Genomic DNA, 26,883 nt, shown 5'->3' on the forward strand with positions numbered 1-26,883 from the left:
GCACAGCCTTCCCTACCTGGCTCTCCATACAGTTTTGAAACCCCGATGTGGCCCTTGGGCCAAAAAGTTTGCCCACCCTTGCCCCAAACTATGCCCTAGAGCAGCAGTCTTCAAAGCCCCACAGTTGTAAACACCCAGTCAACTTAAAAAATTCAACCTCGTCCTTTGGCTTTCTGAACAGCCGGCGACATGGGTAGCACATGGGGATCAGGAGGATGCAACCTGTGGCTGCCCTGATCCTCCTTTAGACCTATAAGGGCAAATTAATCACAGGGTCAGGTTCAGCCTCTGGTACAACCTGTCCTAATTTGTGCCTCCTCCTGCTCACAGCCTGTAGGGGATTCGCAGCAGCCCCCGATCTGTCTCCCAAAACACCCATCTGCTGGAGACACCCTGCGCCAGTGCTGTTTGGGTTGTTAGGCCTGTCCCTGTGTACGGGTGTAGATGGCCATAGGGCAACACGGAATCTGGCCCAGAGAACAGGTGTATCTGATTGGCTCCTTGGTCTCCAGGTCACACGCTCCAGGGGCCCATCGGCTGCTAGGTATTGTTCTTTACATCGGTGCACAGTGGCTGTGAAGGGCCGTCGTTCTGGGCGGGTGGCACCGGGCTCTGCCTTGGCACTGATGTAGTTGCCCACACGAGGTGCAGGGCAGTGCGGAAGGAGGCCCCGATGTGCATTGAAGCCTTGACTCGGATTCTGCAGGGAGCCAGTTGTTGGTGCTCTGCACAGCCATCCAGGCAGGTTGGGTTCACTTTCCAGTCCTGGCCTCTCTCTCCCAGGGTCAGCAGGGGCCAGGAGAAGGGCAAAGGCAGCCCCTGGGGTGGGGTGGAGCCAGTGGGTACAGAACAAACCCATTGGCCATCTACGGGGAATGGAGTGAGACTGAGGCCACAGGAAGGAACTGTCACCGATCTAATCAATGCCTGCGTTTGATGGTCTAACGCCTGTCTTTGTGTCCCACCGTTGCTAGGTGACGATGGAGATCAGCGGTCTCCCGGTGGAGCTGTGGCGCCTGATTTTATCCTACCTGCGTCTGCCCGACCTTGGCCGCTGCAGTCTGGTTTGCAGAGCTTGGTACGAGCTGATCCTCAGTCTGGATAACACCCGATGGCGCCAGCTGTGTCTAGGCTGCATCGAATGCAGACACCCGAACTGGCCCAACCAGCCTGATGTGGAGCCCCAGTCCTGGCGGGAAGCCTTCAAACAGCACTACGTCGCCTCAAAAACCTGGACCAAAAACGCCCAGGACTTCGAGTCCTCCAACTGCTTCTACTTGTTCCGAAGGAAGAAGGACCGCCACGTCCTCCGCGTTGGGCAGGGCTGTGAGTTCGATACCCTCCGGGCCGCCTTGGCCTCGGCCGGCGTCTACGACCGGATCGTGCTGCTGCCGGGGGTGTACGAAGAGCAGAGCGAGATCATCCTCAAGGTGCCGGTGGAGATCGTGGGGCAGGGGAAGCTAGGAGACGTAGCCTTGCTGGTCAGCATTGATCAGCACTGCCCAACCACTCGCCTGTGCAATGTGGTCTTTATGCCAGCCTGGTTCACCCCCGTTGTGTACAAGGTGGGTCTGAAACTCTCACGGTATCCTCGTTAGGGTGTCTGAGATGGCCCTGGCTGGAGATGGGACATGGGCGGGCGATGCTCTGAGGCGGCACTGAGCATTCTCTTCTTTGACCGGCTGGTTCTTGCTCACGTGCTCAGGGTCTAACTGGTCGCCGTATGTGGGGTGGAGAAGGAATTTCCCCCCGGGTCAGGTTGGCAGGGACCTGGAAGGGTTTTTGCCTTCCTCTGCAGCATGGAGTGTGGGGCATCTGGGTGTATCTCACTAAATCAGTTCCCTGCCATTGCAGGGCTTTGGGCACCGGTGCACCTTGGTCCCTCCTCTTCTCTGCCTGTGGCTCACAGTAGTCTCCTGAGGGCTGTAATACTTCGGTCTAATTCTAGTTGTTGGGTTTAGTGTGCGGGTGCTTGGTGGTATTTGTGGCCTGTGAGATGCAGGTCAGACAGGTCTCTATGACATGCCTTCCTGGAGGATGCACACACATGATATCATTCATGCTCTTTTTTAGTAGTGTTATCTAGGGCTTAAGAGAAGTCAGGAATCCTCGGTTCTGTTTTTGGCACGGTAGCTGACTCGCTGTTTGACCTTGCCCATGTTACCTTGGGCCTGGTCCAGACATTTGTACTCCATGAAGCCAATCAGGCTACTTGAGACGCAGCCATGGGAGTAAAGGTTTGAAAATCTGACCTCTTGTCTCTCTTTGCCTCAGTTTACCTGTCCGTAAAATGGAAACCTACCTTACAGGAGTTGTGGAACTCTGTTTTTTAAAATAATTTAATTATCTACCTCATTTAACCTAATTGCTTTTAAAATGCTCAGAGGAAAAGTGCTATACGAGTGTTAAAAGGAAAAACTGTCAGGGTAAAAAAAAATTGTATTTAAAAAACAATAGATTTCCTGCTGTGTGTTTATTTAGATTATTGAAACACGGATTAATTTACTCTTCACTGTTGCGTGCTGTTTAGTGACTTTGTACAAATTTCCTTCAGCCTCCACAATGAAAGTAGAAACTTTTCCCTTTCATTGAGCGTCAGTTTTGCTTTCTGGGTCATAATCAGCTCAACGCTTCAGCATTTGGGTTGCAGACAGTGAATGGAGAACGTTTCCTTCCAAACAAGCCCATTTCCCATTGGTGTTTTTATTTTAAAAAGAAGATGGAGCCAGGAAATTGAGCTTAGATTTTGCAAAAGCTTTTACAAAATAATTTGTTTAGACTTGACAGTGTCCCTTTTAAGTAGCTTTAAAAAAAGGGGAGGAGGAAAGATGTAGGTGTTAGACGTGTGACCTAGCTGATCCCTCACTAAAATACTGCAGTGTTCTCCATTTGTTTATCTTAGCGCTTTGATTTGGAAGTCTGCTCCTTTACCCCGTGTGGCTGACAAAGAAAAGGTCAGGTGTAAAAATTGGAGAGTTGTGCAAAATGATTCCTGTGGCCTGGGAGCTCCTGTCCCTGATTGTATCTTCTTATCGAAATCTCCCCCACAGTTTGGGGACCACTGTACCAGACCCCTCTGGGTCATGGCTCAGATTTGTTGTCAGGGCAAGGTGGGGACGCTGTCGCTGCCTGTGTCATACTTGTTGTGGGGAGAAGCAGAGAGCTTTGTAGCACCTCTTGTAGGAGAGCCCTGTCTTTTCTCACCACGAGGTGTATAAAGATTACTGAGGCTGCTCTCCAAGGCTTTCTGCACACAGGCTATGCTGGTTTGTGTCACAAAGCCTCCCAAGGCATGGAAGGGACAGCTGAGGACATGACAGACGTCAGCCATCCAGCGCCACGTTCACGTGGACAACAGTGAAGAGTGAATGAAGTTTCCAGTGCTAAGGCAAATCCCCCTGCCTAACGCTGACCCATAGATGTGTGAGAGAAACATTTAACTTTCTTGCAGAATGCTCGGGACCCGGCATACAACAGATGCGTGATAGTATGTAGAGCAGATGCTGTATATGCTCCTGGTACATTCATAAATTTTAAGGCAAGAAGAGGCCATTAGGACGTCTAGTCCGACCTCCTGTGTATCATTGGCTATTACATTTCACCCGCTTACGCCTGTACGGAGCCCAACAACTTGCATATACAGGCTGACAACAACCAAAGCTGCCAAGGGTAGGGTCCAACTCATAGTAGATGGATGTTGCTCAGTTCAGTGGCCCCAGCAGGTCATGTTGAGCCACCTAGTTGCTGGGACATGGCAGCTGGAGCCTGCCATGGTATCTAGCATCATAAAGGTAACTGACTGAGGTTGGGGCAGTTAAATGCATGGACTCTTGGTGCAGAAGCCAATGGGTGTCAGTTACCCATGACACATGCCAGTTCCATGTGCCACTAGATGCGTGTGTGGGGGAGGGAGGTGAGGGAGTTGCTTTGAGAAGTGGAATGGGACATAATGGTATTGCCAGGAATGTGAGTTATTTTTGTATTTATTTTGTCTCATGATCGTTCTTCTCCAGACGACCTCTGGTCACGTCCAGTTCGACAACTGCAACTTTGAGAACGGGCAGCTGCAGATCCACGCCCCGGGGACATGCCAGGTGAAGTTCTGCACCTTCAATCAGTCCAGCATCCATTTCCACAGCGTAGCCCTCGGGGTCCTGGAAAACTGTGAGTTCACTGGCAGCGAAAACGCCTCTGTCACCATAGAGGGTATCCCATCATCTGAAAGGAACTGGGCCTGCAAACACCTAACCACGCTGGCCAAGTCCCACTGCGTGTTACAGGCATCAGACCCCACGCTTTGCAACGTCTTGAAGCGGGGCGGTTGGGGTGGCCCCCCAGCGAGGAACGTAAGGACCTGCAAGATCGTGGTGGGTGGGGACCAAAGTAATTTACTTCCTGCTTCCAAGACTCAGCTGGTGCTTGAAAAAGCAGGTGAGAAAGAGGCTGAAGTCAATGGCAGACTTTATACAGCTAAGGAGGGGGAAGCCATGACCCTGGAGACAGACTCTAGTGACAGCGAGCTGAGCACGAGCAGCGAGAATGAGGAAGACGACCGGTCGATGTACAAACTGTCCTATCGGGCCCACGGTCTGAGCCACATGCTGGCCCACGTGATCCACAGCAGGCCGCAGACCAATGGGCTCACCGCCCTGCAGAGGGACCTGGAGCTCAAAACTCTGCAGCAGGAGCTGCAGAGGGACAAGGAGGCCCAGTCTCTCGCCAGCTCTCTGCAAGGATGCCTCATTCGGAAGTGCCTGTTCAGGGACGGGAAAGGTGGGGTCTTTGTCTGCTCGCAAGGGCGAGCCAAGCTGGAAGGGAGCATCTTCAGGGAGCTGACCTATGCGGTGCGATGTATACAGAACAGCAAGGTGATGTACAGGCTGGTAATGAAACCCTCCCACGCTGCTAAGGCCACCTGCCTGGGGAGTCAGTCGGCAGAGCCTACAGGCCACGTTGTTAACCAGCCTCCTGCTTTACACCTGCACTTAAAGTGTGGGTGCAAATGAAAGCACTTAGATGTCTCCTTGATTGTACCCTCAGATCAAGTCGTTAGACATCCAAGTGCTGTCAGTTCTGGAGGCATCTGACTCTCCCTGCAAAGTTAGAGGCTCGATGGAGACCCCTTTAAAAATGTGCTGCTACCTGTCAGTATTTCCAAGTACACCTGTGAACATGCTGAACGTGCCAAGGGGTCACCCAGTTAGCAATGGAGGAACACAGGAATTGCCAGACTGGATCAGAGTGTGATCCGTCTAGCCCAGTGTCCTGCCGCTGACAACAGCCAGTGCCACCTGCTTCAGAGGAGTGTGCAAGAAACTCTGCAGTAGGTAGCGAGGAAGTAACTTGCTCAAAGAGACAGTTCCTTTCTAGCCTCCGATAGCTGGAGACTGACACACAAAGATTTATACCCCTTTATCAGCATAGATTTGTAAAGTGGCCCTGTGCTCTATGAATGCAAAAGAGTTCAGAATGTCGAAAAATTAATTGCCCTTCAGAAAGGATGTAGGAAATGAAATTCACCCAACCTCCCCCCCCCAAACCAATTCAGACTATCAGACAGTGAGCTCTAGTGGAGCGATACTGGTGTGAAGGAGTGAAGGATCAGGTCTTGGTTTAGTATACGGGTAGTATAAGATTTCTGATGCGCTTAACTATTCATGTCCTTGCTCTCAGGTGCCTGGTTCTGTCCCTGCTCTGACAGGTAAGCACACTGTTCTCCCTTAGCAACCGTAACTGTTTTTCTCAAATGAAATGAGTTTGCCATGGTACCCGTGACCAGTTTTAGATCCTAACTGTTCCACCCAAAGCTGACTTGAAGCTAAATGGTCAAGATGATTGTAGCGCTATAGACACCATGTGGAACAGATGCTTATCCCTACAGCAGCACACAGGAGGGGTGACTGTCTGACAGGTAGCCCTCAGCTCTTCGCAGTTCACAATTTCTGGCAGGAACAAGAGGTCTCCGCACACACGGGGGTGGGGACACGCATGTCGTCTAGGCCGCAGGCTTGAAAACGTTTGTTTATTAGCAGTAAGGATGTGGAAAGGGCACATGAACTGAACTGAACCGTAGCATTAAACACTCAGAGGAGGGCTACTGCAAGCTGATTGGCTGCACTAGTGAGTGAGACACTAGGTGGGAGATTACATTCATTATATAATGATGCTTCCCTGATGAAATGCTTTGCCATGGCACCCTGCAGTGCCCTCATCCTCCCTTCCAAGTCATTAATTCCACCCATCTGCTTATAGGGAAAGAGATTTTAGTTGGTTTTTAAGGCAACAGCTAGTTCTAACACCTACCCCCCTCACCGCAAACACATCGCAATCCTGGTAGACCCTAAACAAGTGATCTTACAAATTAGGAATGGGAAGGATCATTTATGTCACTTCTCCAGCCAGGAGAGCAGCATATGCTCTAGTGCCATGGCAACCGTGGGTTAAATGTCTTTCACATTGTCACTTCCGTTACTTGAAGTCTGATAGATTAGTATCAAAGCGTGGGAGATTTGCACAAGAACCAAATCTCTGTATGCAAATAGAGACTGCGTATCGGGGCCTTCTCCAAAGGCAATTACAGCCTGTGAAGACTTTCCACAGACTTGAGAGGGCTTTAGTTCGGGTCCTGGTGTAGTAACTTGGGCTCTAGTGAAGCAAACGTGTACACGGCACATAACTGTGCTAACGCAAGTAGCCCCATTGGGGCAGGGAATGGAAACAGGAAGGATGGAAATACCTAGGCTGGAGGTGGAGCTGTTCTGGTGAAAACTGGCCAGAATTGAGCATTTGGGTTAACACCCCCTGTGACACTTTCTCGCAGTGCCCAGGACTGAGGGGCAGGTTCGCTGAGTTGGAAAATGAAGGGGAGAGGCAGGCAGTAACAGAAGGGAAGAGTGGCTAGTTCTGCAAGACAAGGGGAAGAGTCAATGGAGATAGCAGAGTTCAGAGCCCCAGGAGGACAGAGGACGACTCTCAGAAGTTTGCAAGTGAGAACAGAAGACTTTACAAAATTAGGGGAATTCGTTAGGGAAGTGGATTGGACTGATGAACTCAAGGATCTGAATGTGGAGGAGGCTTGGAATTAGTTTCTGCAACTTTGACTTAAAGTATCTGAAGCCTGCATCCCAAGCAAGGGGGGAAAAGATCATAGGGAAGGATTGCAGACCAAACTGGACGAACAAGCATCAAAGACAGGTGATTAAGGGAAAGCAGAACGCCTATAAGGAATAGACGATGGGTTGGATCAGCAAGGGAAGCTACCTCTGGGAGGTCAGACTGCGTAGGGAAAAAGTGAAAACTGCCAAAAGCCAAGCGGAGTTGTACCTTGCAAAGGGAATTCAATAGTAAAAAAGAAAATAAGGAAAGAGGAAGTGGAACCATTAAGCCCCAAGGATCGAGAGTAAAGATAATCTAGGCATGGCCTAACACCTAACCAAATATTTTGCCTCAGTTTTTAATAAGGATAATGAGGTGTGTGGACAGTGGCTAATGGGAACAAGGATATAGAAATAGAAATTATTACATTTGAGGTGGAAGCCAAACTCAAGCAGTTTAATGGGACCAAATCAGGGACTCCAGAAAATCTCCATCCAAGACTATTAAAGGAATGGGCATGTGAAATTGCAAGCCCAATAACAAGGCTTTTGAATGAATCTGTACTCTCCTGGAGTCATACCCTATGACTGGAAAATTGCTAATATAGTTCCTATTTTTAAGGGGAAAAAGTGGTCTAGGAAACTACAGGCTTGTTAGCTTGACCTCAGTTGTATGCAAGGTCTTGGAACAAATGTTGAAAGAGAGAGTAGTTAAGGACATAGAGGTACACGGTAATTGGGATAAAATACAACATGGTTTTACAAAAGGTTGATCTTTCTTTGAGAGGATAACTGATTTTTTAGACAAAGAAAATGCAGTAAATCTAATCTCCCTGGATTTCAGTAAAGCATTTGATACAGTTCCACGTGGGAAATTATTTAATTGGAGAAGATGGGGGTGAATATGAGAATTGAAAGGTGGATAAGGAATTGGTTGTAAGGGAGATGACAGTGGGTCACACTGAAATGTGAACTGCCAAGCTAGAGGGAGGTTACTAGTGGAGATCCTCAAGGATTGGTCTAGGGACTGATTTTAATTCTCATTTTCATTCATGACCCTGCCACAAAAAGTGGGAGTGTGCTAATAAAATCTGCAGGCAATACAAAGTTGGGACATATTGCCAATATGGATGTCAGCTCCCTAATTCTCCAGCCTTTCAGCCTGTCAAGCTATCTTCTGAGGGCTTTGCCAGCCCCTGCTCTGCCTTGCTGGGTGTACCCCAGTCCCCGAACTCCTTCGAAGCAGCCTCCTGAAGCATCCAGCCCCTGTCACTGGACACTCACAGGAATTCCCAGGGAAGCTGTCCCCAAAGAGACAACACACCCACAAGCTTGTTTGATTCAGCAGCCCCAGTGTAACACCACAGCACTGCAATCTATTGATTGTGAAAACACATCTTGCCCGTTGTTACTAAGTATGTGTGTTTAAGAGACTGCGAGCAAGGATAAGAACAGGTTACAAAGAAAACAAAGGGTATAACATGCTTACAGTCTGAGCTTAACTTTAACAGGCTAAAATCCTTGTCTCAGCTAAAGCACTAGCATCCCTGACTAGGAACCTGCTTTGAAGAATGCAAACAGCACTGTCCTTTGTGCTGCCTCAGTGAAGAATGACTAGGGCTACCATATGTCCGGATTTCCCCGGACATGTCCGGCTTTTCGATCTATAAATAGCCGTCCGGGGGGGATTCCTAAAAATCTAAAAATGTCTGGGATTTCCCCCCGGTCGGCTATTTATAGATCGAAAAGTGGTGCCGCTCGGCAGCCAAAGCCCCTTCTCGGCTCCCCCCATCCCCTGCAGCCTTAGCACGCCCCCGGCCCGGCAGCTGTCTTCCCCCCTCCTCCCCTCCCCTGAACGCTCCGCCCCCCTGCTCCTCCCCCTCCCCTGCTTCCCGCGAATCAGATCTTCGCGGGAAGTCTGAAAAGAAGCAGAGGCAGGCGGGCAGCAGCAGGTAAGCTGGGGCGGGGGGGACGCGAGGAGGAGGGCTCCGGGGAGGCGCGGCATGGCGCGGCCCAGTCCAGTCCCGGCTGAGCGGCTCCGGCCCCAGCGGCTCCGGTTCTGGCCGAGCACGCCGGCCCCGACCCCAGCGGCTCCAGCTTGGCTCGGGCCCCAGGGCGGCCGGCCCGGCCCCGGCCGAACACCTCCGGCCCGGCCCCAAGCCCCGCGCAGCCTGATTCCTGGCCTCTTGTTAAAGCCGGCCCTGGTCAGCGAACGGGGGGGGGGGGGGGGGGGGGGGGGGGGGGGGGGGGGGGGGGGGCGGGGGGTGGGAAGTGGGAGGGAGTGGATGGGGGCAGGGCAGGGGCGGGGCTAGAGCGGGGCTTCTCCCCTCCCCGTGTCCTCTTTTTTGATTGTGCAAATATGGTAACCCTAAGAATGACAAAATGTCTTTTTGCGTCTCCGTACATTTCCAAAGTCAGTGTCCCCTCCCTCCACCTCCCCCCCCCCCAAAAGACAGGATGACCCCTGTGGTTCCCTTCCTGGGGTGCTGGCTCCAAGGTGTCTTCCCCTCCTCCTGATTGTTTCACATCCCACCCCCTCGACTTGTTCTTCCTGTTGACTTTCACATGTAAATGGGCTTCCATTGTGTTGGTTTTACAATGCTTACTTTACGTGTGACAGAGAGATAGGTGAATTGACATATTTCATCTGGCAGAAAGCCTGTTTGTCAGCTCGGCCTAGTTACATAGTTTAAACCATATTTTTAGTAGGCACACACAACTCCTTACACACCAACCATACATGCGTCTCACAATGCTTTTGATGAGCCGTGTGTCACCAGCTTTCATGTGATACTTGACACGACATCCTTTGTAGATCTGTACTATGACAGCAATGGGTTAGGTGTAGTGAGTTTGTCAGGCCTGATGGGAGTTGCTGATGCTGAGTAGTGAACCCTTTGCCAGCTGGCACCAATGGGCCACTGGGTCACACACACTCATCTTGGAAAAAGTCCCATTGTGTCTTTAGTAACAGCAGATGCACACCACTTGTGGATTATGGTGCCTCAGATCACACGCATATTTAAGCTAGGGCCCATCGAAAGTTTTTCATCAAAACTTCTTCAACAGAAAATTGGGTTTTTGATTAAACAGCATTTTTTTTTTCAAAACGTGTCTGCTTTCTGTGGAAATATTTGACTTTGGGGGGTTTTTTTTTTGGCCAAAACCCAAAATATTTTGATACAAAAATGCCACTGTGGTACCTAATGGGAGTTGTAGGTTGGTTGCTTCTTGTCTCCATTCTCCTCTATGCACCAGCCTTCCCAGACAGGCTTCATTTCCCATGATTCACCACCTCTGCCTGCCAAGAGGGGAGACCAGAGTGCATCATGGGAAATGTAGTCTGACCAGGGAGCCCAACCTATAAAGGAGAATGGGAGTATGAGGCACATTAACTACAACTCCCACGCAACAATGAAGTGGCATTTCAGAACTGAAATATTTTGGTTTTCAATTATTTGCCAAAAACTTGACATTTTCCATGGGGGGTGGGATTCCAGCCATCCTAACTTCAAAACATTTTCTGACTAATCAAAACATGTTTTTTTCTGTCCACACATAATCGTTGTAACGAACTCCTGCTGCTGTCCCTGAAGAGGGAACACAAAACATTGATTTTATATGTCCTACAGAAACATCTGCTGTTTCTTGATGCTGGAGAGCAGCAGGTTGCTTTTTAGACAGGTATTTCAGAGTTGTGGGGCTTTCTGCAACAGACCATAACAAGTTTAAAGTAAATCAGTACTTTTGAATTAATTCAAATCAATCCCTTGTAATTTAGGTAGCGGAGGAGCAAATCTAGATGGAAAAGCATGAGAGAGACTTCCATAAAGAGAGAAGGAAATAAGGTCCTGAAATCGTGGCTTATGTAGGAGAAGGTGAACTGTCAGGAGCTTTGTGTCTCCTGAATTGTGGAATACATCCTGGGGTCCACCTTTTGACCCACTCACAAACAACCCTCTGCCCTCTTGCCAGCAAGCGAGAGAGAGAGAGAACATTTCACAAAGTCTCTTCCCAGTCTGAGCAGTCCAGGTACCTTTTCCCATAGGGCTGATATTGAGTGAACTAATTTGCTCTTGTGGATTTCTTCTCGGCCTGGCGTTTGAGACCATTCACTTCCAGTTCATTTTCTGAGCTTGATTTGAATTGATTGCCTAATCCCCATTCTTGGATAGAAATTAGCCGGGCTGGCTCCAGGGGGCTGGCTCTATGACGTGGGTGAAATCTTTTAGCTTTGGAACTCGGAAGCTGTACAATAAAATCCCTGCCCTGTTTCCTCTTATTACAGAGCTACAATGACATGCTTCTTGGCTAAAACAGCTTCCCTCTTATCCCCGTTGGAGCAGCTGGGCCATGTTATTTGCAGCTGAAAGCCTTGTATCACAGCTCCAGCAGGGCCCAGCCATACACAAAGAGGTATTAGTAACAATAAGGGCCTGACTTAAGGCAGGGAAATTCAGAGTTCAGACTGAAAATGCTTCTTTACGGTTTGTGCTTCATTCGTGCCTCTGTGAAGGTTGTGGGGAGGAAACTGGCTGTGTGTAGGGAGGGGACAATGGGCCTCGCTCTTGGTTTGATGGTGTTTGCAAAGCAGGGAGCATGCCCTGTGGTCCTGGGGGAATCTGGCCAGATTCTCCTCTGGAGTAAGGGGGTGCAGCTCCATTGTGCTCAGTGGAGTCTTCTCCCATTTCTAGTAGCAGAGAATTTACCCAGTGGATTGAGGCCTGGGAGAGTCACCCCAATGCAAAGGGAGATCCTGTGGTGGGGCGGTCGCTCCTGTGCCACTCCCCTCTCTGTCGTAACGGGCGTGGCTGGAGGAAAGGGGCAGGCTAGCAACACTTGGCACTATCCCTACTGCAGGTTTGCCACTACAGCCTGTTAGCGGCTGATGTAAATTAGAGCATCCTCTGAGTGAGAACCAGCTGTGCATCCAGCCGCCCCAGAGTCGGGAGCGCGGCACCAAGCCGGAGGAAAGCCATGGCAGGCGAGCCTGCTGACACAGGTGCAGGGCCAGGCCTAGCTAAGCTCTTCTGTGGCACCTGGCACTAGACAGGGCCCTTTCTGATGCCAGATTGGAAACTGGATTAGCAGTTCTTACTGCGGGCTCTGCTTAGCATAAATTCCCCCCTGGCTCTGATTTGAAAGAAAAGAGACTCCAAGCTAAGGCTGCCCACTTTGTTATCAGTGCACTTTACAGCACCTTGTTATTGTACCGTGCTGCGTGGTAGGCAATACCGACGTGCTGTGGGTGGGGTGAAGAGCAAAGTATCATCTGTACCTTGTCCTTGTCCTTGTCCTTTGTAGGATTAATGATTTCTTTGCTGTCCGTCACTATAGCACGGATGAACCTAGGGCCTGATCCAGTGGCCACTGGCGTCCGTGGGATCAGCTCCGTTGACTCTAATGGGCTTTGGATCAGAGCCCAGTCCAGCAAAGCCCTTGAATAAGGTGCGTAACTTTGAGCAAGAGCCCGTGAAGTCCATAGGCGGGGGCCCGTGCTTAGCTCCTAGCATGTCTCCCTGTTACCACTGCTTTGCTGAGCAGGGCTTGGCATTGCACGGTGAACCGGCCCTCCCCACCAGGGCAGTGGGGAGTGACTAACCTTGCCCGCCTAGCTCCACGTTTAATTAACAGATTGAATGAAGCACCTTTTTGGAACGAGCAAATAAAGGAAGTGTAATTTAATTACCTTCTGATCTATATTGTTCATTGAAGTGGGAATATGTGAAAGCAATTTGTAGATTATTTCTCTCTAGTAATCAGACATGGGGCTAGGGGTTTATTTGACTGGATAGAATTAAATACCATAACTGCAGGAATATTAAACTACTTGTTTGCTTAAATAAAACAATGCCGCGATTAGAAGGTAATCCGCCTTAACTTTGCTGGCTGGGCTGATTCTGCATCTAGATACCAGGTATTTTGCCTTCTGTGTCCTCTTGCTCAGTAGATGTGCTTTCACAGCATGCAAATAGTGCATTTGCTGGGCCAAATTCAGGACAGATGTAAGCAGACACTGCTCTATTAGTGGAGGGGTGCCCACTTCTACCAGGTCTGGATTTGGGTCTCTAACTTCAGGGTAGCTCTAAATAGCAGGGATGCATGCAAGCATTGTTGTAAGTTCTGCTTTGGAACCTGACTTTGGAACCACCTCACTCTGGGTGAGAAGCAGCCGACGAAAGCTTGTTGAGTGATTCCCTGGTTTGCTGAGCTGTGTTTGGCTGCGTCTCATGAGATCAGTTACCATAGTGTGGCTCTGCTGTAGCTAACAATATCCAACATGTGGTTAAGGTCCATGAAATGTAATCTGGAGCATTGAGCACACACTAGAGGAAGGGTGCGGATGAGAAATACTAGTGAAGACGTACAGCACATTGTATTCAAGGTTAGTCATCCCTGCTCTGGTTTGGCATGATGGGGGACTCTGACCCCAGTGCTACTCCTGTTCCATCAGCACCTCTCAGCCTTGAAGACTGGAGCCCCCAAGAAGCCGCCAGCTGAATGGAGTCACGAAGCCGGCACAGGAGAGCCAAGGTTCCAACATCATGACCTTTGTGCAGGTCACCTTGCCTTGATGCACCATCTCCATGGAGACCTTGCTGAACAACACCGGCACTTTGGTCAGGATTGCTTTGTAGCGCCACGGTCCCGTTCAGCACTCTGTCTCTCTCCTCTGGGTGTGGGGAGAGGGCATTTCTCCTCTCCGCCCCTCCCCTGGCTGGGTGCTGCTTCTGTTTGCTCCGCGTTCTCCTCACAGCCTTGCTTTCAGGTCAGAGCTGTGCTGGTCTGGGGCAGGTGGCCTCCATCAGAGATGCACGTGTGACCCCCCCCCGCCACGTTGCCAGGTTTGGGGTGGGGGAGGATTCCGTTCCCCCACCCCGAGCCTGATGCACGCCCCTTGAGAATGATCCATTTACACGGGCATTGCAAGAGGTGTGTGGGGAGGGGCACAGGCCCGTAGGAAAGACCTTACCAGACTCTGTTTGGCGAGAGACTCAATAATCATCCCCCACAGGGACCTAGCCCCTTTTATCCACTGCTCTGGGTCTCGCAGCACCCTAGTTAGGCAGGGACGTGCTCTTACCCCGTCGTACAGGGGTGCAGACTGAGGGGCAGAGAGAATGGGGTGACCTCGCCCAGGGTCACACAGCAAAGTCCTGTCACAAGGACAGGGGGATGTTCCGCCAGATTAAAAAGTGGCAAATTCAACACTGATAAAAGGCACTACTTTTCCTCACAATGCTTAGACTGTGGAACTCACCGCTAGGGGAAGTGGCCGAAGCCAAGAACTTAGCTTGGGGTTGGACTTTTGTGTGGCTAACAAGAATATCCAGAGTTATAATTAACACTAAACATTTTGGAAGGGCTGTAAAACCTGCTGCTTCACTCTCACCAACCTCTAACTATTCGCACTCAGGCTGAGAGCTAATGTGGGGCAGTTTATCTCACATCTGCTACTGTGGGGTTCTTACACCTTTGTCTGAAGCTTCTGGCACTGGCCACTGGCCGAGACGGATACTGAACTAGATGGACCTTGGCAATTCCTGTGTTCCTATGCCTTGCCAAAGGCGGGAATAGCTTCCAGAGTTCCCGAATGGGCGCTCTAACCACACGTCCTGCCTTTAAAGTAAAGGAAGATCGTGGACAACGTAAAAAAATCCCTCCAAATGAGACCTGACTTGACTGTTTTGCAAACAATCCAAAATCTAGTTCTGGGTTTCTGCGTGTGGCAGAATTCCCTCGGCACTGTTTGTCATTCACGCCCATCATACTTTATTTTAAACACTGTTATTGTTCCTGTGATGACTGTTTTGTGCATGTTGGTTTGTTAACTGATCTCCAGAATTGTGCATTGCATCTTGAGAAGAGAGGACCAGGTTTGCTGCTCATTTGCTCTGGTGGCATAAAACGACCTGAAAGTGTGTGGAAAAGGCCGTCCCTCCCACCCCCCCATGGATGCAGCCTGTGCAGGCGTTTCCCTGGTTGGTGTAAGGGCTCTATCTCTGCCCCACCCCCAGGCCCTGGCATAGAGAAGTGACCTGGGGTATGATCAGAGGGCACTGCACTGTGGCTGTTCTGAGCCTCCCGGGCTGATAAAGAGCCTTGGGGAGCAGTGCACAACTTAGAGCAGCCCTGAGGCTTTGTGCCCTGCATGGGAAGCACCAAGGTGGCTTGAAACCACCAGCCAAGCCCAGGAGTGGAATAACTGGGGATCAGGCCCAGGATTTTCCAAAAAGAGTCCATTAAAATATTATTAGTGTGTGTGTGAGAATATTAATAACATCCAGCTCTTCTCACCAATACTTCTCAAAGCGCTTTGCAATGGAGGTCAGTATCATTATCCCCATTTTACAGGTGGGGAGATTGAGGCAGAGGGCAGGAAAGTGACTTGCCCAAGGTCACCAGCAGAGCTGGGACTAGAGCGCAGGTTTGCAGGGTCCCATGCCAGTGCTCTACCCACTAGGCTGCATTGACCATCTGTAGCCATCATGGAGCATCTCAGTCCTGCAGGGGACTGACTGGCAAGGACACTTAGTCAAACCCTAATCCCGCAGCTGTGGAATTTCTCTCAATGGTATTGCGGTGGCTGCTGCAGTGAAGTAGGGAGCAGCTGACAGAAACGAGAGAGACAGAGATGGACAGAGAGAAATTCACGGTAAGGATCTTAAAGTTCTGGCATGATAAGAAATGTTTAGCTCAGGAATGATAACCCATGGTAGTAAGCTGGTCTCTCTGCCATCAGAGCAGATATTGAGAGCTGCCCAAGGGACTCAGGTGCCCAAAGCCTAGTGAAAATGAAGGCAGGTTGCTACCTCTTGTGATTTTATTGTGACTCTCACACTTCGGTGTTTTTTTTCCTTAAAGCCTCACCTCCTGGAGTCCCGTGATTATGTGAGACTTGCTTTCATTTTAAAAATCTGATCCTCATAGTGATGAGGGCTTGAAAATGTGACCTCCTAAGGCTCTAAAGACAGCAGGAAAAGCAAAAGGATCCAAAACAGATCATTGTAAATAGCGTGTGATTTTTAAGTCCATTTTTAAGTCAGTCTCATGATTTCACTGATGTCAATTGGGGCTAGGGGTGCGACTTACTGCTCACTAGTGTGAACAAGGGGCTTGCAGTCGGCCCTGCCTCCTGTGAAGCATCCAGGAAAGAAGAAGTCGGACCACTGAACCTGGAGGATGGGGTGGAGAGTAAAGATAACTCAGGCATGGCCCAACACCTAAACAAATACTTTGTCTCAGTTTTTAATCAGGGTAATGAGGAGCTCAGGGGTAGTGGCCGGGCGGCTAATGGAAATGAGGATTTGGAAGTAGAACTTACCACATCCGAGGTGGAAGTCAAACTCAAGCAGCTTAGTGGGACCAAATCAGGGGGTCTGGATAATCTCGATCCAAGAATATGAAAGGAACTGGCACACGAAATGACAAGCCCAAGAGCAAGGGTTTTTAATGAATCGATAAACACGGGGTTGTACCCTATGACTGGAGAATTGCTAATATAGTTCCTATTTTTATGAAAGGGGAAAAAAGTGCTCGAGGAAACTACAGGCCTGTTAGTTTGACCTCAGCTATATGCAGGGTCTTGGAACAAATGTTGAAAGAGAGAGTAGTTAAGGACATAGAGGTAAACGGTAATTGGGATAAAATACAACATGATTTTACAAAAGGTAGATTGTGCCAGGCTAGTCTGATCTCCTTCTTTGAAAAAATAACTTTTTAGACAAAGGAAATGCAGTAGATCTAATCTCCCTGGATTTCAGGAGGGCATTTGATACAGTTCCACATGGGAAATATTAGTTAAATTGGAGAAGATGGGGGTGAATATGAGAATCAAAAGGTGGATAAGGTACTGGTTAAAGGGGAGACTATAACGAGTCATGCTGAAAGGTGAACTGTCCGGCTGGGCGGGAAGGTTACCAGTGGAGTTCCTCTGGGATTGGTCTTGGGACCAGAGGACATGAACAAAACGTGGGAATGTGCTAATAAAATTTGCAGATGACCATGAAAACTGGAGTAATGGAAATGGGATGAAAGTTAGTAGTGCAAAGTGCAAGGTCATGCACTTAGGGATTAACAACAAGAATTTTTGCTATAAACTGAGGATGTATCAGTTGGAAGCAACTGAGGAGGAGAAAGACCTGAGTATAACGGATGACTATGAGCCGCCAATGTGATGCGGTTGTGAAAAAGGCTAATGCAATCCTAGGATGCCTCAGGCGAGGTATTTCTAGTAGAGACAGGGAAGTGTTAGTACCGTTGTACAAGGCACTGGTGAGACTTCATCTGGAATAGTGTGTGCAGTTCTGGTCTCCCATGTTTAAGAAAGATGAATGCAATTGGAACAGGTGCAGAGAAGGGCTACTGGGATGATCCAAGGAGTGGAAAACCTACCTCATGAGAGGAGACTCAAAGAGCTTGGCTTGTTTAGCCTAACCAAAAGAAGGCTGAGGGGAGATACAATTGTTCCCTACAAATACATCAGAGGGATAAACAGTGAGGGGGAATTATTTAAGTTAAGCGCCTTGTTGACAAGAACATATGGCTATAAACTGGCCATCAACAAGTTTAGGCTTGAAATTAGGTAAAGGTTTCTAACCATCAGAGGAGTGAAGTTCTGGAACAGCCTTCCAAGGGGAGCAAACGGGGGAGTGGGGGGGTGGAGAAACTGGCTTCAAGACTGAGCTTGAGAAGTTTATGGAGGGGATGGTATGATGAGACTGCCTACAATGGCATGTGGCCCATCGGTGACTGCTAGCAGCAAATATTCCCAACGGCCAGTGATGGACACTAGAGGGGGAGGGCTCTGAGTTACTACCGAGAATTCTTTCCCAGGTGTCTGCCTGGTGGGTCTCACCGACATGTTCAAGGTTCAACTGATCACCACATTTGGGGTCAGGAAGGATTTTTTTCCCCCGGGTCAGATTGGCAGAGACCCTGGGGGTTTTTCACCTTCCTCTGCAGCATGGGACAGGGGTCACTTGCTGGTTTGAACTAGTGCAAATGGTGGGTTCTCTGTAACTTGAAGTCTTTGCCTGAAGAGGTTGTGAAGGCTAGGACTATAACAGCATTTAAAAGAGAACTGGATAAATTAATGGAGGTTAAGTCCATTAATGGCTATTAGCCAGGATGGGTAAGGAATGGTGTCCCTAGCCTCTGTTTGTCAGAGGGTGGAGATGGATGGCAGGAGAGAGATCACTTGATCATTACCTGTTAGGTGCCCCAGAGGGAGTGAACCTGGCATTGGCCACTGTCGGCAGACAGGATACTGGGCTAGATGGACCTTTGGTCTGACCCAGTACGGCCGTTCTTATGTTCTTAAATGATGATTTGAGGAGTTCAGTAACCCAGCCAGAGGTCGGGTCTGTTACAGGAGGGGGTGGGTGAGATTCTGTGGCCTGCGATGGAGGTCAGGAGGTCGTACTAGATGAACATGATGGTCTCTTCCGGCCTTAAAGTCTGTGAATCTAATGAACTTTTTGGCATCATAACACAGAACACGATACTGCTAGTAGTTGAAGGCAATGGGAGTTTTCCATGCACCAGGGACTCCTGAGGTGGCAGAAGGTTAAAGCTATGCTTCTCCTACGAGGTTCCTTCTTCAGACACAAACTGACTAAAATTGCTTTTCCTCTGCCCTGTAGATCATCATGCTGAAGAATGACATTCACCACTGCAAAGCATCAGGGATATTTCTGCGCTTGGCAGCTGGAGGTCTGATTGCAGACAATAACATCCATTCAAACTGCGAGGCGGGGGTGGATATCCGGAAGGGAGCCAACCCTCTGATACTGGTAGGTACATTCTCTCTCTCCGCCTGGATCTGTCTGAAGCTCCTTCTTTTTTGGGGCCAAAAAGGCACCAAACATTCCTGTCTGAACTGCCTTGGAGAGTCACCCTGGCCTTTAAGAACTAAAGGATTTTGGCTTCTTGCCCCAAGTCTAACCTTTTTGGGTTCTTCATTAGTGAATTCTGCCTCAAAATAATCTGCTTGATTCAGAGGGCCTCCTGTTGGACAAGCGTATTTCATTTGACATTGAAATGGTGACTCAAGGCAAACAGGCTATAGGGCTATTTAAATAATCCCCAAATGTCACCTACCTTGCAATTGCTATGCTTAGGGAAAGAGCAATTACCTACAGGGTATCCGGGCATTCTCCTCATTCCAAATAGCATATCAAATGGACATTGAACTATAGCAATGAAGTCACCTGTGCAGTCATGTTGTAAATCATGCAGTCGTGATAAATTGCACCTTGCGCTTTGGATCAGCTCACCTGCCCTCTGCCCACCGTTCCATCTGCCCTGGGGTTTAAATCTCTGAGCAGCAGCCACCAGTGGGGGAAAAAAACCCCAACCAGCCCCGGTAATGTGTCCCCTTGCCCTTCTGATGTGGAATTTCCTCCCTAAGTTGCCGCGTGCCGACTTCCAGGAGGGGCAGTATTGTTCTTATTTATTAAACATTGTTATTACAGTCGCACCCAAAGGTCTAAGTCATGACTGGGACCCTATTGTGCCAGGTGCTGTACAAACACTGCTTCCAATCTGAATTACCTCCCCAAGGCTGCGCTGGCCCAAGCCCCAGGATGGGTAATATTCAGCCCTGCGCCAGGGTCAGGTTTAAAGTCCAATATTTTGCAACTCTGCAGCACTCCCATTGCTCTCAGCTGGGGAGAAGGGAATTCCCATTGCTCTCAGCGGGAGCTGTGGGGCACTGAGCATTTTTGAAAATCTATCCTATAGCGCTTCTGTCCTTCCTCCCCTCACCCCGTCTGCCCTGGGATTGGCTTAGATTGGGCTCCTCTCCTGTCTGTCAGCACTCTGTAACCACCCCCTTGGTTACGGGGAGCACTCAGCTGACATAACGAGCTGAGTTGACGCAGGACCAAAGCAGGCTGACCTGGGCTGTGTTCCAGGGCTGCCAAGAAATATGATGTTCTTGCGTAGAGCCCGGAGAGATCTTTATGTGGAGGAAATTGGAAGACTGAGCGTGACACACTCGCCGCCGTTGCTCTAAGCTTGCTCATCAAGCTCTGTTTACCCCCCTGTTTCTGTCCCCTGAAAAAGCTGGTCCCGGTTGCGGTAAAGGCAGCGTGTTGCCATTTGAGTGCACCTACCAGGACATCCGCATGTGTCGGGATTAAGTGGCGGCCCCATGTATGTGTGTGAGAAGCATGGAGGTGTATCGCTCCACTCACAGATCATGCCCACCATGGACAAAACAAAATCCTTTCCATTTCAGCTGTACAAGACTCCTCTCTCCAGCAGCGGGGAGGGCTCCTGATTGGTTCGGGAGAGATAGAGCTTTCACTTCCATGGTGCTGCCCCCAATTCATATTAGGGCTGACCAATGTTTTTTTTTTTTCCTCCTCTGCTGGCTGTTTGGTGATGATCGACCTCTGCCCAGCAGGCACATCACAGAGAGACACTGCCCAGCATGGCCCCCTAGTTGGGTGTCCTCAGGCACGCCAGGGATTGAAAGGGCATGAAGACCTCCGGCCCCAGACCTATCCAGGGCCAGGACCCATTGGCAGGGCAGGGTGGGGATGGCTGCAGTGCTGCTGTAGCAGCTGGGTACATAGAGGTGGGACTCCAGTCATGCCAGGGTTGTAGATCCAGCATCTATTTAATAGGCAACAGGTTTAATACAAACAAGAGGAAGTGCTTTTTCACAAAATGCACAATTAACCTGTGGAACTCATTGCCAGGGGATGTTGTGAAGGCCAAAAGTATAACTGGGCTCAAAAAAGAATTAGATATGTTCCTGGAGGATAGGTCCATCGAGGGCTATTAGCCAAGATGGTCAGGGATGTAACCCCATGCTCTGGGTGTCCGTGGCCTCTGATTGCCAGAAGCGGGGCATGGGAGATGGGGTGGATCACTCAATGACTGCCTGTTCTGTTCATTCCCTCTGGGGCATCTGGCATTGGCCATTGTCAGAGGCAGGATGCTGGGCTAGACGGACATTGGTCTGACCCAGTGTGGCAGCTTTAAAGTTATTTCAATGCACACTAAATTCATGCAGGAAAATTAAAAGTGGAACAAGACTTTGGTCCATTAAAGGGGTTTCTGTTTTTGTGACCCCTCCTGGCAACTGGGTCCATTGTCCACATCCCTCTCCATACAAGCTGCCCATCTCCCTCCTGCAGTCTCCTGTCGTGTACTCGTCTGAGTGATCTCTCCTCTGTTTTGCCTTTATTCTCTCCGCATGTGCATAAATGAAACCGCAGTGTAATAAGATACACAGTGGCCTTCGCTCAGGCATCGTTGTCCTTGGCAACGGAAAAGGCATCATCCGTAGCAATCAGATCTACGGGAATAAAGAAGCCGGCATTTATATTCTGTATAATGGGAACCCCATTGTGAGGTATGTTATTAAGCAATGACCTCTCTTGCTCCCTCCTTTCATGTTTGTCTCTTTCTCCCCCCTCCCCCCCCCACAATATGTTTTTCATGTAGTAACCTCCTTCCCCAGGTGAGGAGCAGAAATCTCACTGTCATGGGGCTTTTCTGTGGCTGCCTCTGTGCCCCAACACCTCCCATGTGCTGTTCTCTAATGCCGACCTTTGATTTCAAAGGGAACCGGGCTTTGCCAGCGCTGCGTTGTTCAGAGCAGGTGGCCGCTGGACTCAGAGTCGGGGGAGTGAAGCAATCGATCTTTAGACAAGTCATTGCCATTCTGGTTGTCTTCCTGCTGAAAATCCTCCTAGCACCTTATTTCTTTTGGAGTTCGCTGACTACAGCCGATCCCTTGGAACAGGAGTGTCAGAGCCTGGCAGGTTTCCTTCAGACTAGTAGAATTCAGCTGACTTCATTCTTTGGCTGTGGTTCTTCGTGAACTCTTCCTACATGCAGCACAAAGCTCCTGGTGAGGAGGGGGACAGCATGTGCTGTTTTCCAGGGTGTCTCCTGGCTACATAGAGCAGGGATTGGATCATGTGCTAATCCATGCTGGACCTGATCCAGACTCAGTGCAAAATCACCCCAAGCATGTCATAGACTCCCCAAGGCCAGAAGGAACTGCTGTGATCATCTTGTCTGACACTGATCATGTTCTAAAGCCTCTGCGTGTCCATCCCCCTCTGCCCGCTCATGCACACCCTGTCTGGCAACCCTGTCGTGAAATCACAGCAGATGGGTAGTTTTAGTCATTGATGCTGGAATTGAAAAGTGAGCTCGGGCCCCTTCCCCTCAGGAGAGTTATCCTTTTAGCCTTGATAAAATGGATGGGCCGTCACCTTTGGGTCATATCCTGCCTTAGAATTGTGCACGCAACTCCGCTGGCATGGGAAGCAGAATGTTCCCCCTGAGGGCAGGGCATGGAGCCTGCAGGGCACTGCCACCTGGACAGATGGTTTCGTGGTGTGGGAGTGAGCGGGTGCACTCCCCTGGTGCAGGTGACCCACGTTAAGCAAAGCAGCCCCCCCCTTAATCTTGACCTTGCTGCTCTCCCTGGTAAGAAGCGTTTCAATGCCTGGTGCGTTCCAAGGAGGGGCGGGGGATGGATCTGTACTCTGCACCTGCCAGAGTCAGTGGGCAACAGGCAGCAAAAGGGCACGGCCTAATAGTATGTGCCAGCCGCCTCTCCTGAGGAGAAACGGAAAGCCATGCAGCTCGCCGAGTCCTCTTTCCTCTGATTTTAGTTCAGAGGTTTGCCCTGATCATTTTGGTCAGAAATGGCCCTGCCCCTTGCTGTTGGGATGGTTGCTTGCTGCCCTCCCACCCCAGACATGGCTGCATTTAGTATTATTGTTTATATTGCAGTAGAACCTAGAGATCCTAACTGAGATCAGGGCCCCACACCGAGTGGGAGACAGTCCCTGCCCTGCAGAGCTTACAGTCCAAGTAAACGAAGGAACAATGATCTTCCCAGGTGTAGAAGTCAGGAATAGAGGCAAAGAGAAACAAGTAACATGTCCAGCGTCTCACACACACACACTGTAGCAGAATCAGGAAATGAATGCAGCTCACCTGCGTCTGAATCTATTGCCCTAATCATTAGGGAGCCCTTCCTCTCATTCTGTTCATATGTAGGGACCAGAGCTTGTAAAGCATATTGGGGTGAAAATGGCTGTATCAACATACAATATTAGAACACTTCACGTTGTGAAATAAGCTGCCACATTCCCTTCATTTGCCTCATCCTCCCCCCCCCCATGATGCTCTTTTGTTTGACTTTTAAGTAATTTGGGTTTTGTATTTTAAATAGTAATAACCATACTGTGCACTTAGATAAAGTGGATTTCATCCTGAAGGAGCCCAAATTGCATCACAAAGTCTATTAAAGCCACTTCAGCCACTGTTGAAATGCAGCCCCCTCTGGGGTGAAATCTAGGATGGAATGCAGCCAGCATGTAACGGCTCACAGCAACAGTTTAGGCAAGGAGGGAAGAAAAATATTATGTGGAATTGTAACTGCAAGGGATGTGTAGTAGGCAGAATGTGATTATTCATTCTAAGAATATGTATAATTAAGCCCAAATCTTGCAGTCCTTATTTAAGTAAAACTCCCACTAACTTCTCATTAGTCCACATTCTGTGCTGAGTGCAGAGCTGAAAGTATTCTTGTAAGCTACTTGTAAAAAGGCTTAAATATCAGTTGCAGAACCACTTGTTCCAGGATGGGAGCTAGGGTTGGCAAGTGCAAGACAGATTTACTGTGCTGTAAAACACCAGGGTCAAGAGGGGGTCTCTTTTATAAAGGATTATGGAAGTGCTCCATCAGACAAGTAGCAATTTCTAAAATGGACCGGTCTTCATGATGATGTGGCTAATGAGTCTGGAGAAAGACAGGCTGAAGAGCAAGTGATTAGTTATGTAGCTTTCAATCTCTCCCTAGTCAGTGTCACTGGCAGGTTGCCGAAGCAAGTTATAATCAAGAGTAATCAAGATCAGTTGTTGATGCAAGAGAGGAGGAAAGGGAACGAAGAGGCAGGGATAATTTACTCTCGGGTTCCAGTAGGGGAAGAAATTTTATTCTGCACAAGACAGTATTGCTAGTCCAATCGTTGCTGAGCAGGCCATGGGAATTTAAAAGAACCCTTGCCTTCGCTCCACTACCAGTCGCATGCCTGATTCCCCCCGGCATTCTGAAGCCCCCTTGTTCCTTCCAACCACATCATTCTGTGCTGCTCTCACAACGCCGTGGGACAATGAGCCTTCCGTGGCTATGGCTGAAACCGAACCCGCTGCCCCGGCTCTATCCCTGTTGTGACTCTAAGTATGCAGAGAATAGGGATCACCATGCCAATAATTGACTGAGTTAAATGCATAAGCCTGTCTTCCAAACTCTTTAACTGTCCTGTCCGGCTGCCTGTAATTCAGACCGATAACTTCCAGACGTTAGGTTTGTAGCCAAAGCTCCTAGGCGCTGAACTGCCATTGATTTTGATGCCCTTAGGCCCCTCGGCACTTTTTAAAGTCCCACTAGGTATGTGTGTGCATCTTTGGTGCCTAAATACCTTTAAAAATCTGGCCCTTAGTGACTTCGGAGCCTATGTTCCATTTTCCAAAGCACTTAAGTCAGGACTTAGGCTCCAAAGGGCCCAATCTTCAAAGGTATCTAGGTGCTGGTCCGTTGATTTCAGTGGGAGTTAGGCACCGAAATACCTCTGAGGATTAGGGTCCGAAATGATCAAGGTGCTTTTGAAAATAGGACTGATGCTCCTAAATCACATAGGTGCTTTTGAAGTTCTTACCGCGGTGGGGTAGCTCCGTTTCCCTTCTCAGGCACTGAATCGTATGTGGACAATAGGACATAGATGTCGTGGTCCCAGGCTGCACCTTTAAAAATACTCTTATGTGTGAGCTTTGGATTTCGGCATAGCAGGGAAATGTGACTGTTAGACAGCCAGAGGGTTACCCCTTTTGGACATCTGAATGTCATTTGGATGCATCTCCCGGGGCAAGTTTTTGGAAATTCTTCTCAACAGTAACGGTGACTCTCACGAAATGTCAAATGCACAGTGAATGCGGGTACCGTGTCTTCAGCTTTTCAGTTCTTCGTGCGTGGCTCACTGTGTTTCTGTTGTAGTCATGGAACAAGGTTGGCTTCCTCCGGCTGTCAAAGCTGAGCTGTGCTGACTAGGCATGAAGTGTAATTGAGCCTGGAGCGACTGCTTTGAATTCAAGCTGTGCAGTCATGAGCACAGGAACTTCCCTGGGCACATGCAGAAAACGGGAGGGCGGTGCCCCAGGCAACGCTGCTGTCAGGTGCCCAAGGGCAGGGAAAGCCCTTCATTTCCGGTTGTCCTCGGTGCTTCGTCTGCACTTGGAGAAATACTGTTCCGTGCGTGCAATCTGATGCCCACTTTTAGAGAAAATAGCCCTGGCCCCCTTGATTCCAGTCACTAGCCTGCTCAGTGATGCAGCCCAGATGGAACAAAGCACATTAAACATCTCCCTAGAGCCCCCAGCTCTGGTGAGTTTCTGGTTGTGGCTTGGATTTCTGTACCTGGGTCCAGTGCTGATTTTCATCGCTCTCTTGCTGGGTGGGCACTGAGGCAGGTCCTGTGTGAGGTTCTGTAGTCGGTAGATAGATTTTCCTTTTTGCAAACTCAAGGCTAAATTGTACGGGTTGAGCACAGTCCTTTGTACGGGGTGCTGCACCAGCACAGTGCCCCTGAGAGTAGCAGAGGGTTCTGTGCTTCCCAGAGGATCCCTTCTCTGCTAAGGAAGGGAACAGATTTACTTCAATGGTGCAACCTACTCCTCACACAGACCAGCTCTGCTGCACGTGGGGGTATGCAGAGTCCTGGCTATGCCTGCCTATTCCGACCTTCCCCTCTCCCTTCCCCATAAGCTCCCACAAGGGGAAGGCCCCACTGACTGCAGAAACCATGATTCTGGGCAGCCCTTGTTCATGCTGCCCAAAGTAAGGAGTGGGGGTTTGAAAGAGTTCTAAAAGAGCTGGCTGAGCATGAGCTCCCAGTGCAACACTGTGGCCAAAAGAGCGAATGCGATCCTGGGATGCATAAACTGGGGAATCTCAGGAGCAGAGAGATTTTTACCTCTGTTTTTGGCACTGGTGCAACCTCTGCTGGAATGCCGTGTCCAGTTCTGGTGCCCACAAGTTAAGAAGGATGTTGCTAAACTGGAGAGGGTTCGGAGAAGAGCCACGTGAATGAATAAAAGATTAGAAAACCTACCTTCTAGTGATAGACTTAAGGAACTCAGTCTATTTAGCTTAACAGAAATAAGGCGAAAGGGTGACTTGATATAAGTACCTACATGGGGAACGAATATTTAATGGGCTCTCCAATCTAGCAGAGAAAAGTGTAACGTCATCCAATGGCTGGAAGTTGAAGCTAGACAAATTCAGGTTGGAAATCAGGCATAATTTTGTTTTTAACAGTGAGAGCGGTTAACCGTTGGAACAACTCACCAAGGGCCGTGGTGGATTCACCATCACTGATAATTTTTAAATTCAGTTTGGATATTTTTCTAAGAGCCCTGCTTAGAATTATTGTGGGGCAGGTCTCTGACCTGCGCGATGCACGAGGTCAGGCTAGATGAGCATGATGGTCCCTTTTGGCGTAGGAATCTCTGGGGTGCTCTCTGCTGCCTGCCAGCTGGCTGTAGGGGGGCTAGCTACAATCTCAGGGCTTGTCTTCCCTGCAGAGTTAACTTGAGTTAAAACTCGAGTGTTGCCCCTAACCTGAGTCCCATCCACACCCCCCCCCCCCCCTTGACTCAAGTGCAGTGGGGCTTTTCCCTCAAGTTGGCTGGTCCATCGGCTACAGCTTGAGGTAGCACAACTTGTCAGCTGCTAACAGGGCCACCCTGCAGC

The 26,883-nt window shown here is 49.4% G+C and overlaps 1 protein-coding gene across 1 annotated transcript in view; it reads left to right on the forward strand.

The window, feature by feature from the left end:
* LOC112111155 (F-box only protein 10) overlaps positions 1–26,883 on the forward strand; it is a 56,373-nt gene that overhangs the window by 11,275 nt on the left and 18,215 nt on the right. The window contains exons 2-5 of the mRNA XM_026646392.2: positions 975–1,565; positions 4,014–4,868; positions 18,740–18,889; positions 21,326–21,462. Of these exons, the coding sequence (XP_026502177.1) occupies positions 981–1,565; positions 4,014–4,868; positions 18,740–18,889; positions 21,326–21,462 (1,727 nt within the window). The 5' untranslated portion in view covers positions 975–980. The remainder of the gene's footprint in view (positions 1–974; positions 1,566–4,013; positions 4,869–18,739; positions 18,890–21,325; positions 21,463–26,883) is intronic.

This window comes from Terrapene carolina, unplaced genomic scaffold (genome assembly GCF_002925995.2).
Source record: "Terrapene carolina triunguis isolate 2854851 unplaced genomic scaffold, T_m_triunguis-2.0 Scaffold35022, whole genome shotgun sequence".
Classification (NCBI taxonomy): domain Eukaryota; kingdom Metazoa; phylum Chordata; order Testudines; family Emydidae; genus Terrapene; species Terrapene triunguis.